This window comes from Notothenia coriiceps, unplaced genomic scaffold (assembly GCF_000735185.1).
Source record: "Notothenia coriiceps isolate Sejong01 unplaced genomic scaffold, NC01 NC01_scaffold00019001, whole genome shotgun sequence".
NCBI lineage: Eukaryota > Metazoa > Chordata > Actinopteri > Perciformes > Nototheniidae > Notothenia > Notothenia coriiceps.
This window is the reverse complement of record NW_011351702.1, coordinates 120935-132821: the sequence shown is the minus strand read 5'-3', so window position 1 is coordinate 132821 and position 11887 is coordinate 120935. Positions and strand designations below refer to the sequence as shown.

The 11887-nt window shown below is 42.0% G+C and overlaps 2 protein-coding genes across 2 annotated transcripts in view; one reads left to right on the top strand and one right to left on the bottom strand.

The window, feature by feature from the left end:
- The window catches only part of LOC104951717 (germinal-center associated nuclear protein), an 11987-nt gene extending 5216 nt beyond the window's left edge, over nucleotides 1-6771 (bottom strand). The window contains exons 1-7 of the mRNA XM_010778447.1: nucleotides 6293-6771; nucleotides 4263-6086; nucleotides 3310-3560; nucleotides 2483-2564; nucleotides 2021-2174; nucleotides 1182-1375; nucleotides 949-1088 (exon numbers count right to left, since the gene is read on the bottom strand). Of these exons, the coding sequence (XP_010776749.1) occupies nucleotides 949-1088; nucleotides 1182-1375; nucleotides 2021-2174; nucleotides 2483-2564; nucleotides 3310-3560; nucleotides 4263-5970 (2529 nt within the window). The 5' untranslated portion in view covers nucleotides 5971-6086; nucleotides 6293-6771. The remainder of the gene's footprint in view (nucleotides 1-948; nucleotides 1089-1181; nucleotides 1376-2020; nucleotides 2175-2482; nucleotides 2565-3309; nucleotides 3561-4262; nucleotides 6087-6292) is intronic.
- Nucleotides 6772-6777: 6 nt separating this feature from the next.
- Nucleotides 6778-10492, top strand: LOC104951715 (ybeY metalloendoribonuclease). The gene is made up of 4 exons (XM_010778446.1): nucleotides 6778-6987; nucleotides 8049-8180; nucleotides 8338-8406; nucleotides 10439-10492. Exons 1-4 carry the CDS (start codon nucleotides 6778-6780, stop codon nucleotides 10490-10492), a joined length of 465 nt encoding a protein of 154 aa, XP_010776748.1.
- The last annotated feature ends 1395 nt before the right edge of the window (nucleotides 10493-11887 follow it).

Below are 11887 nucleotides of genomic sequence, written 5' to 3'. Positions count from 1 at the left end.
TTAAGGAAAAGAAGCACTGGACAGTTTGCACAGGTGGTCCAAAGGTCCTCTTTTCAGACGAAAGTCAAGGTTTTGTATTTCATTTGGAAGTCAGGCTGCCAGAGGTCTGGAGAAAGGGCTGAGAGAGGAGCAAATCCAAGTTGCTTGAAATCCAGTGCTGAAGTTCCCATCAGCGATGGTGGGGATGCCTATGATATGCTGCTGTGGTGTTGTCCACTGTTTTCATCGTCCCAGATTTTTTGGTAAAAATGGCAGCTGTGTACCAAGAGATTTTAGAGCACTACATGCTTCGCGTTGCTGAAGAGCTCTTATGGAGATGAGGAATTCATTTTCCAGGCATGATCTTCGGCACCTGCCCACAGTGCCAAAACCACCAGTAACTGGTGTACTGACCATGGCATTCCTGTCCTCTGATTGGCCTGCAAATTCCCCTGACCTGAACCCCACTAAGAATATGTGGGTATTGTGAAGAAAGAAGCTGAAAGGCACACCAGAACCCAACAATGCTAAGAGCGTAAAGGGCCGCTACTTGAATTGCATCCTGGGCCATCCTAACCGACCTCAGCAATTGCCACAGCGCTGATTGCCTCCATGCCACGACCGCATTGATGCAGTAATCCGTGCAAAAGATTCCCAACCAATACTGAGTGCACTTAATGGACATTTTCAAATTGTTTGATTGTGTTTGCCTGTTATAAATCTTTTTTTTTACTTGGTCTGAAGGAACTATTCTAATTTTTGAGATAGGATTTTTGAGTTTTTCTTAACGCTGTATGCCATAATCAGCAATATTAAAATAATTAAAAGCTTGCAATATTTCAGTTGATTTGTAATGAATCCAGAATGTATGACATTTTTGTTTTTTTAATTGCATTACAGAAAATAAAGAACTTTATCACAATATTCTAATTTTCTGAGACAGTCCTGTATGTAGTAACGGAGCTTTACCATCTCAGTTTCTGGGAAGACCTCGAACACGCTCAGCTGTTTCCGTGTTTCCCTCATGTACCTCTCCTTCTCCGGACACATGTCGGGACACGTCCCCACAAACACCTTGGAGAGGACCAGGTCCGTCCTCCGAGGTCGACCTGCGAGGACACATTGAGCACACAGTTAGAATGCCTCTTCGGTTTTTGAAGTCACGTTAAAGACTGCGACAGATTGCCGAGTGGCGGCTTCACCTTGGCGCAGGATCTTGTCTCGCTGCTCCAGCAGGCGGAACTTGTCCTCAGCGGTGGGAGCCAGCTGTCCCATGAGGTGGAGGAGGGAGGAGGGGACGGGGCGCTCAGACCCCGGGGCCTCTGAGCTGCTCTCTTTCTGCGGCTCAGTGTCAAACTGCAGAGCTTTGGCTAATGACGACTTCTTCACAGGAGAACTGACAGAGGAGGAGACACCGGGCAGTCAGTCACAGCATCACAGAAACATTCTTTCTAACTATACTCGCTTGTGTCCATTGCTCCACACTTGTTAGGATTAACTCAAGTTAAAACTAAACAGTACAATGATGACTAGGGCTCTACTGGAAGTTGTTGTTTTTTTTATTGTAGCTTTTATCGAGGTTTTCAAAAAAAATAAAGATTTGGATATCTGGTGTCACATTTGATATCGTCATCACCTTATAATAAATCTTAAAAACAAAACGGATTGAATTAAATGAGTGTGTGAGCCATGAGTTTTTAGCACACAGTGAATAGTGAATATGTCGTTTATGAAAAAGTAAGGGCCAACAAATATAAATTAGAAACAAGATATTCTATCAGATAAAAACACATTGTGAAATCTCTTTCTTCAACACGTTTTGATGTTTGGACTTAAAAACTGTAAGATATTATGACACTAACAATATTAGTTTAGTGTTAACTTTATCTTAAAAGTATTTGTGCGCTAGCCCAATGAATACAAATGCATTGAAAATACTCAAATGTTGGTATAGAATGTAAATGCCAACATTATGAATGTTTGTTCTGAACAGTACTGGTAAGACTAACACTGTGAAGCCGGTGTGAGTGTATCAGTGTACCTGCGGCTGAAGGACATGAGGCTGCTGAGTGCAGGACCTCTGTGAGCACCCTTCCTGAGGGGGGAGGAAACATCTTTGGACTCCATGTCCTCCTGACTCCCCCCCTCTGCCTCCCCTCTCTCTGCTGTAGCTCTGCTCCCTTTGTCCCCTGGACCTGAGGCACAGAAAACAACATGAGAAAATCCTGCATTTTATAAGAGCTTTGAAACAGACATTTTAAAAACAATTAAAGGTCTTATTTTAAGATAAATGAATTCAATGCCTTTTAAGGATATGCAGGACACGTGTAGAAGAAAAGAAGAAGATACCTGCTCAAAAGTCTTTACATAAGTTCTTAAATTCCCTTTTGCTTGTAGGTCCGTACCGATAGACTGTCATATCTACACAGCGGAACTGGGCATGCTAGGTGCTAGCAAGTATATCCATATGAATGATATGCCAACTGTAGAATAGTGAACGTACTCTGCTTCTTTCTCTGCCACAAGAGGAGGAGTTCATGTCTGTGCAGGAGTTTGCCTTTCTTCTTTGCCTTTGCTGCTGATGCCTGAAAGATAGTGAACAGTGACGGTAAGCCAAACATTTTTGTGATTTTAATGATTCAAACAATAATAAATAAATAAATATGTTTAACATGATCTAGTAATGAAAAATAAGATCGGAGGCTGAAGGAGACTGCAGTCTCCCAGGAAGTGGAGGTTGGTCAGAAGGTCAATGTTTACAAAAAAAGAGCAGATTAGACACTCAAAAATAGACACCAAAAAATAACCAGTACCATGTTCAATTACTCACGTTTATTTGACACAAATGTCATCAAAATGGGTTCAGATATACTGTTCTGAAACTCTGTATTTGTTTACAAGCAGATCTTGAATGCTCTATTGAGGAGGAAGTGTAGAGGCTAATGATGTATCATTGTTTCTTTATCTATGATTTCAGCAGAAGAACAAGTCCGCTACCAGACAGCAGCCTTTTTAAACTACATGTTCACATTTGGAGGCTACTGTATAGTATCGATAGTTGGTAAATGTATTATATTTATTTAGAAAAACCCAAATATTAGAGTTTCCAACCAGCATATATTTTTGTGAAAGGAGTCTCAAATCCCAACACGCAAATGTAACCTGATCAAACTCAATTTACAACCTGTAGATGAATACCAAAGGAAGGTTTTAAAATAACCGAAACTGATGTCATCTGTTGAGTTCAAAGTAAAAAAAGTTCATATTTGTTCATGCATTTGGCTAATTTGATTTAATAACTTAAATTTCGTAGTAACATAGCCAACTCACATGATCATCAAAGTGAACGATGGCCAGATTCTTGCCGGGTCGGCAGTAAACCTTCCGGACTTTCCCGAAACGACCAAAGTGCTTCTCGATCACTTCCTTCTTGTTGAGGGCAGGAGGAATGTTCCTGCACTGCAGGACGGTGCAGTCGGTGGGGGACATGCCCCCCAGGCTCTCTGTGCTATCCCTGCGGGAGCCGCGTCTCACAGGGGTGGTGACGCCACTGGGGGCCGAGTCTGGGGCTTTGGGTGAGTCTAGAGAGGGTTGATGGGTAAAAGGCAGACGACAAGATGAGTACATTCTGAAGAGGAAATCACTCAAATTCATTTATGATATTTAGTTAATCTGCAGGATGTCTATCGGTGTCCCTGTGCTTCATGAAAACTAAACAATATTGTGACGGTCATAACATCAGTAGAAGGAAACAAAATGGATCTATGCAAATGTAATATTGGTACCCCTCAAAACTCCTCATCAAAAATGTAAAACATTTTTAAAAAGGGCCCTATTCTGTTCATTTTCCAGTTCATGTTTGTGTTTTGTTTCTCTGGGACATGTCTCCATGCTTTAATGTTCAGAAAGCTCTTTATTGTTCTCATACTGCCTGTGCTGCAGCACCTCTTTTCACCCTTTGTCTGAAACCAGAGACCGGGCTGCTCTGATTGGTTATCTGGCCAGCTCTGTTGTGATTGACCAACCGCTTAGAGATGTCCCGCCCCTTAGCACTTATGTGTTAGAGCACTAGCCAACGGAGATGCGAGTGTAACATAGTGATGTCACTGTCTTTAATATATTTTTCAACAATAATGTAAATAATGTTTCAATAATTAGCATTCTTAGAATTCATAGAATCATATCGCAACTACAAACATCTGTCAAAAATAATTGTAATCAGTAATTGTTTTCAGATCAGAATGCAGGTAATGCAGTAGTTATGATGTGTGCCTCGCTCTTACCTGACTCCTCAGCTGTTTCCAGCTCATCTCTGGCTGGTGCTTGCACTGCGGGGGGGGGTGAGGCAGCACGTTCGTCAGCCAGAGCTTGGACGCTCTCTGTCTCCTTTGTGGCCTCTCGCATCACAGGGTGGGTAGTATCTTTACGAAGACAGTTTAGTGCCCTCCCAAATAAGCCAACTGGTGGGCCGCGGGACCTCATGAGGGGCCTCTTTGAAGGCTGCCTCGGTGAATCTCTTCCATGGACATCCTCCTCCCCCTCCTCTCCTGTTGCAGGCTTCTCTGGACCGGTGCTGGGGGCCGTTAGATCTTCCTTTCGTTTGGTGCCTTTGCCAAGTCGTGCAAACACATTTGTTTCTCCTAAATTGCTCCCCTTTTCCTCTGCCTCAGCTCTGGTGTCACTATAAGCGGGGGGCTGACCAAAATTGGTCCCTCCAAAAAGTGGTGCGGCCTGGGGAAGGAGGGATGTGGCTGAAAAGCTGAAAGTGGATGGGGTGGTGGGCTCTGTGGTAGTGCTGGAGCTGGAGGGCGCGGCTGGCTGGGAGAAGGTGAACTTCAGCGGGTTGGAAGGAGCGTTGCTAGTGTCAGTTGTTAGAGGATTGTTTTGAGTAGTGATGGAGGGGGCTGCAGCCGGCTGTGAGAAGCTAAATCCCGGCAGCCCAGGCTGGGCTCCAGTCGTCGTAGAGAAGACAGAGGCGGGGGTGCTGCTCCCCATGGAGCTGGAGGTTGTCTGGGACACAGTGCTGCCAAAAGGTGAGCTGGTCATAGCAGTTGTTTGAGGGTTAGCAGGCTCGGGGCTGGAACTGAAGATGGGTTTGAAAAGTGCCTCATTGGCTGGCTTGAATGTGGATTTGGATGATCCAAAGCCTCGGCTCTGGGTCACACTCGGAGTGGTGCCGAATCCACTGGTGGTGACACTTGTGGATGAAGGTTGTCCAAACACAGACTGTCCAAAACCCGGGGGCTGAGGTTGTCCTATGGTAGTGGTGGAGCCAGACATCTGGGAGTTTCCAAACGCAGAGGGCTGTTGGCTAAATCCTGGAGCCTGCCCAAAAGCAGACGCCTGTCCAAAAGAAGATGTCTGTCCGAAGACTGAATTAGGGTTCTGTGCGGCAGTCTGTCCAAATGCTGAACTCTGGTTCTGTGTGGCGGCCTGTCCAAAAGGTGAACTCTGGTTCTGTGTGGCGGCCTGTCCAAAAGGTGAACTCTGGTTCTGTGTGGCGGTCTGTCCAAATGCTGAAGTCTGGTTCTGTGCGGCAGTCTGTCCAAATGCTGAACTCTGGTTCTGTGCAGCAGTCTGTCCAAAAGGTGAACTCTGGTTCTGTGCAGCAGTCTGTCCAAAAGGTGAACTCTGGTTCTGTGCGGCAGTCTGTCCAAAAGCTGGTGCGGTGCCACTACCAAAGCCAGAGCTGCTCATTCCTAACGCTTGCTGTCCGAATGCTGGAGCCTGGCTGATTGTTGGCTGCGAGGGAGGCTGTGTTGATGTCTGTCCAAAGGCAGGGGTCTGTCCAAAGATGGCATTTCCTTGAGACGGGGGCTGATTTAAGGCAGAAGGTTGTCCAAACGCTGTTGGTTGGAAAAAGCCCATAGGTTGGGGCTGATTGCTAGAACTCTGCTGTCCAAATGATGGGAATAAACCAGCCTTCATTGTGTTACTTGGGGCCTGGAAAGCTCCACCTTGTGGACTTCCAAACGGATTGGATGGATTCATGGCGCAAGTATTAGCGGATGTTTACTATCCTTGATTATTGTTCAACGCTATGTTTCTCATACAGGCTTTCGACCTATAACACCATCCTCGTCTGTCAAGCGCTTCCGTGTAACAACCTGACGCGTAAAAGTCAAAAGAACACGTTCAAGGCAGGAACAGATAACAACACATGACACAGTCGCTAGCATAAGCTAACCCTCCAAACATTGTTTAATTTAGCTTAGCTTGTTCCGTCGCCATTAATGTTTTTATATCAACTCAACAACACAACCCATAGGATATAATGCAAAAGTTGGCATATTTCAAGAGAAACAAAACTCACCGCTCAGAGTTTGTGTTTGCTATGTTGACTTTTGGTTCAGTTCGGTTCAAACCTAAACTCACGTTGCTACATCCGGTTCCGGTCCGACACATATTTAGGTCCCCCGGAAAACATTGCGAGCGTTTTACTGCTCTAACCGGCTGTGAACGGTCAAAGGACCACTTTCATTAACGAAATAACTGTTTCAATGTATTGACAGTATTACCTTATTCCATTGTCCAGAAGAAGCTTATATAATATTTCTGGGGACCTAATTTGTTGCTATCGTTACTCACGGGACGTGTCACCTTGCTCTCTGTTGACCGGAATGGCTGAACATCGCTCGTGGCTAACGCAAAGCTGACCAACCGTTCTCATAAGCCCACCGTATTATAATTATTGTAACTGTCCGTCGGCGGAAGGGAGTTGGTTTTACCGTTGACACATGTGTCAGGGATTTCTAAATAATATTTTTTTCTTTAGATCTTTTTACGCCGAATTCTAAAATGGGAGTAATACTGCGGAACCTCCAAAAGCAGGTCCCCCTCCGCCGAGCCCGGCTGCGGAAGGATGTGGAGACGCTGCGGCACATCCTGGGCATCCAGAAGTTTGACTTGGGCATTGTCTGCGTGGATAACCACAGGATCCAGCAAATTAATAACATATACAGAAAGAAAAATGTGCCAACAGATGTCCTCTCATTTCCATTCTACGAGGTAAATACAACTACATGTTAATAGATAGATAGATACACATTTATAAATGTGATTCTACATGCCATATTCCACTACCATCTCCTCTTTTTTAAATATATTTTCGTATATATAGATAACAAATGGTCTATGTCCTGTATTATTACAACTATTAACATTTTATTGTATTTATCATTGAATTCTCTTTAGTTTTTTCTTATTTTCTGTAAATATGAGATGTCTTAGATAAGGATAAGGGCAATCAAAAACAAAACAACTGATTTATCAGAACAAACAGAAACAAAATGCATGTGTGCACCAATACCTGTGTGTACCTATACCTGTGTGTATTTGTGATATACATATGCATTGGGATATATATTTTTGAAATCCTCTGGAGCAGAGAGAGGAGCTGTGGATTATTGTAATTGACAAAGTGTTTCTTAGGGTCCAAAACATTAAACTTACAACTTGAAATAAAAATGTTTAGTTTATTTAACAAAAGAGAACATGTTCAATGTGAAAAGTGACAGTAGATATAGATTAGCTGCAATTTGGTGCTATATATTAATTTAAAAAATAATAATAATAATTTAAAAAGAAATAGAATTTATTTTTATTTTAAAACACCTTAAATCTCAGGGGGGGGGGGTGCGCGGGGAGCCGAATTTGAATATTTCCTTAATCGTGTGTCCATCGGGTGTCTCCGTTGGCGGGGCGCAGCGCCCCTCCAAGACAATCGTAGGGGAAACACTGGGTTCATCTTAATATGAATCCTCTTCCGTAGTCTTGTGTTATACCTTTATTATTACTTTGTTTGTTTTAGTTTGTCTAGAGTTAAATATGAAATTGTAACAAAACTATTTACTTTGTTAACTAATTTCAGTGTCTAATTTATTCTATTTACAAATCTTAATAGTCTCTCTTCTGTCAAATGTCTTGCCAATAAAACCTATTCCGTTTAATTGAAAAATGCTGTTAAGCTTCATTTGTTTTATTATATAAGATAATATCATTCCTCTGCTAGTTTCTTATGGACTTCTTGACACAATCCCAATTGAAATGTGACTTTGACCCGTGTTTAGGACCTGAGGCCTGGTAAGATGCCCCTCCCCCTTCACAGGGACGAGCAGAACCTCGGGGACATTTTCCTGGGGGTGGAGTATGTGATGAAGCAGTGTCAGGAGGAATCTCTGGATCTGCATGGGACCCTCACTGTGAGTACTTCTCTGTACGCCGGCCAGATCAAATTCAGTTACGGCAAGTTTTTAGAAATGCAGGCTGATTATTTCACACACTATGACTTCACAACCCTGCTTGCAGTGACTTTGTCTGACTATAGCTCACATTGCTCCTCTTTTGGTCGTGTTTCAGGCTGTCACGGCACATGGGATCTGTCACCTGTTAGGGTACAGACACGAGACAGAAGAAGAATGGACAGAGGTGAGTGTGGGGATCACATGGGGAAAGGATTTTGATGTGAACACATTTAAAGAGTCACTTTATCAAAATACAGAGTAACATTTTCTGTCTTAACTCCTGAGTTGTGTAGGAAAGTTTATGTTTTTACATCCAAATAATTGTCCTATATTTCTGCCTCCACTAACAATACAATTGAGGCGTTTCGTATGTCTTTTTTACTCGCCTCTGGGATTTTTTAATCTAAGATATTTGTCCAAAATGTCTTTCCATAGTACTCTCCTCATTACTCTTGATAATCTAAAGAATGGGACATTTTCTTTGGTAATACAAGTAGTTCCAGAAAGGTTTTGGGATTGCGAATTGGCTGTTGTATTATTCAATTGTAATTTCTTAAGCTGAGACATTTTTTGGTTGAAACCTTAAAGATAGGCATTTCAAAACAAACAATAAAGATACATCTCTGATATACTGCACACAGTATTTTTCATATTTTTATTGTACATGATTTTTATATATTTTAATTCAAAATATGTTTTTAATACAAAGAAAAAGGTTTTGATAATCTTTTTGTACTTAATTCCTATTACTGTGTTTGTGCACAATAGTACACCACAGCCAATTCCTTGTATGTGCAAACCTACTTGGCAATAAACCTGATTAGCAAGAGATCTGAGTGAACTGACCCTTTGCACGTAAAAGGGCACAAACAAGATACTATACATTTTTTTCCAGCATTTTTCCACTATCCATCTCTAAAATGCATTTGGTTTAATCCGATAAATCTGAACACATTTAGTATGTTGGAACACATTTTTCTGTGCTGGCTCACACAAATCTGTAAGAATGTTTAGAATAAGTTAAGCTGTTGTTGAATATTGAGTTTTCTTAAACTACACTGAACAAAAATATAAACGCAACACTTTTGTTTTTGCTCCCATTTTTCATGAGATGAACTCAAAGATCTAAAACATTTTCTATTTACACAAAATAACAATTTCTCTCAAATATTGTTCACAAATCTGAAAAAATCTGTGATAGTGAGCACTTCTCCTTTGCCGAGATAATCCATCCCACCTCACAGGTGTGGCATATCAAGAGGCTGAGGGTAAAGCAGACATCAGAGGTGTGCTTTAGGGCTGGCACCAATATTTAAAAAGCCAACTCTGAAACTGGCATTTTTTTTTGCGCTTTATTTTGGGGGGGTTTCTGGGGGGGTCCGAAAAACCCACGTCGGTATCTGGTGTGGGGTTTTAGGCTTTAGGGTTTAGGGTTATGTTGTGGAATGAGGTGGCCCTTGTTCGTCGTTCCTAACATGCCTGCCCTTCAAACCCCCCACCCCACCCCCACCATGGCCACTACACGTTCTTTTCAAAGATTGTGGGGAAACAATATTTTAAGAGAATGGTTATTGTTACTGTAGAATGTTTTTAGCTTCTTTGAGTTACTTCTCCATGGAAAATGGGAGCAAAACACAAAAATGTTGCGGGTTTTTATATTTTTGTCAGTGTTATATATTAAATAGTATATATGGTCTTAATTCTTTCTGTAAGAAGGCCAGGCAAACTATTCCTCTGTGGGAGGATAATATGTGTTGAAAAGCGACATAATTAGGTATTTGATTCTCTTTTACAACTGGACTCAAAACAAAATAGGAAGTCAATAGATGTCGAATAGGATGCGGAACTCATAGGAGGGGACGATGTGTTCAGACGGAGGTTTGGTGTGTTTACCCTTGTATCACTCACTATTATTTTCCCACCCCCCGCCCCCCCCGCCCCCCCCGCCCCCCCCCCCCCCCCCCCCCCCCCCCCCCCCCCCCCCCCCCCCCCCCCCCCCCCCCCCCCTCATCATTTAATATATCCTCAGCAAGTCCAAGACTACATGCATCAATCTCAATAATCAAGTAGCTAACTAAACAAGCCATGCCAGACATTCGTTCTCCTCATTTCCCCATTGTGGCTATATTACATAATGTCATTCCAAATATTAAACTGACTATTTAAATGTGATTAGTATTGTCTAACTGAACATCACCTTTACATTCATGCTTCAGGCAGCACGACAGACTGGTCAAGGGATGAGCGAGCAAACCTTCTACCGCTATTAATCAGCGTTTTCAAGAGTTACTCTAAAAGATTACAATAGAAAAATACCATTATTGGTCATGTTCGAAAATGCAATATGGCAGGTTATTTAAAGCCCTTGGGGAAGGGAGGAGTGGCATTATATTTCAATGATTGTACGAGTAGACTGGACAAGCGCCTTGGTTTCTAAGGTAAACTATTCCCTTTAAGTTTGAATATATTTATTACCTTCCCGGGATGAATCACTGAATAATGGGAATAATTGTGCACTGGACAGAATTATGATGACACAGAAAGCTAACTGGTTATGAACTAAGCTTGCTCCTCGAGAATACCTATCAATTTGTCAAATCACTAACATCTACGTGTCAGCATTGAAATCTTAACAGGGCCCCTGACCTTCGGTCAATCATTGTGTCCATTATAAAACGTTCTCCCCTCCATCCGTACCACAGTGCATGGTCAGACTCTGATGGGAGTTCAGTGCTGCTGTTGCCACATTAAATTAAGTCGGTACCGATTTTGCCTCCTGCTTGAGACTTACTCTTGGGAGTTTGTTGACAAGTTCAGCAGCTCTAAGGTGACCAGTGACAGCTGTAACTCCAGCTAATGTATTCCAGGATGTTAAACAGGAGAGAGTTATAATACCAGTTTAATAAATTGCTGATGCCTGCATCTCCGAGCAACCAGTGACTACAAAGTGGAAAATGCACGTTTTTGATCAATCACAACACACCCGCATATTTAAACATGATATCTTTTATGTATAGACAAGTACTTCCTCGGATTTTTTTTCTTTTTTAAAAATGTGGTGTGAACCAATAACAAAAGATGCATTGGGGTCGTGATGAGAACATCCTCTTACTATACAAAGAAAAAATGTACCTGTGGGGTAATGGAAAATGTAGGCTTTAACAAGAAAAACAACAATTTGTGTGAATAAAAACAACCAACAACCCCACCCCACACACTCCCCTCCCGATCAAGGGCTTAAACTGAGTTTATTCCAAATATCCAAGACATGTATCCAGACATTCATAAAACTTAATGTCACAGTAATACACATCTTTTTATCCATCAAAGATGTGACCTGAACTGAATGAATACCAAACAGTATGCTTGATTGACTGTCTGTGGTCACATCTATAAGAACTTAGAAGTAACCAAATACGTTATGGCAAAGTGTTAAGGTGGAAAGATTTTTGAAGTTTCATGAACTCGTTGTTGATTTTGTTGAATGTTGTACTCATTTTCGGTCTGCTTACCAAATCCGTGTATGGTAGTTCTTTGTGAACTTTAGGTTGCTATGCAAAATAATATTTAACGTTTTACTGTAACAGTGCACCCATATTAAGAAGAAACCATGTAGAAAGGGATTATAAACATGGTATCATTTGTGATTTTGTCCACTGTTTGAA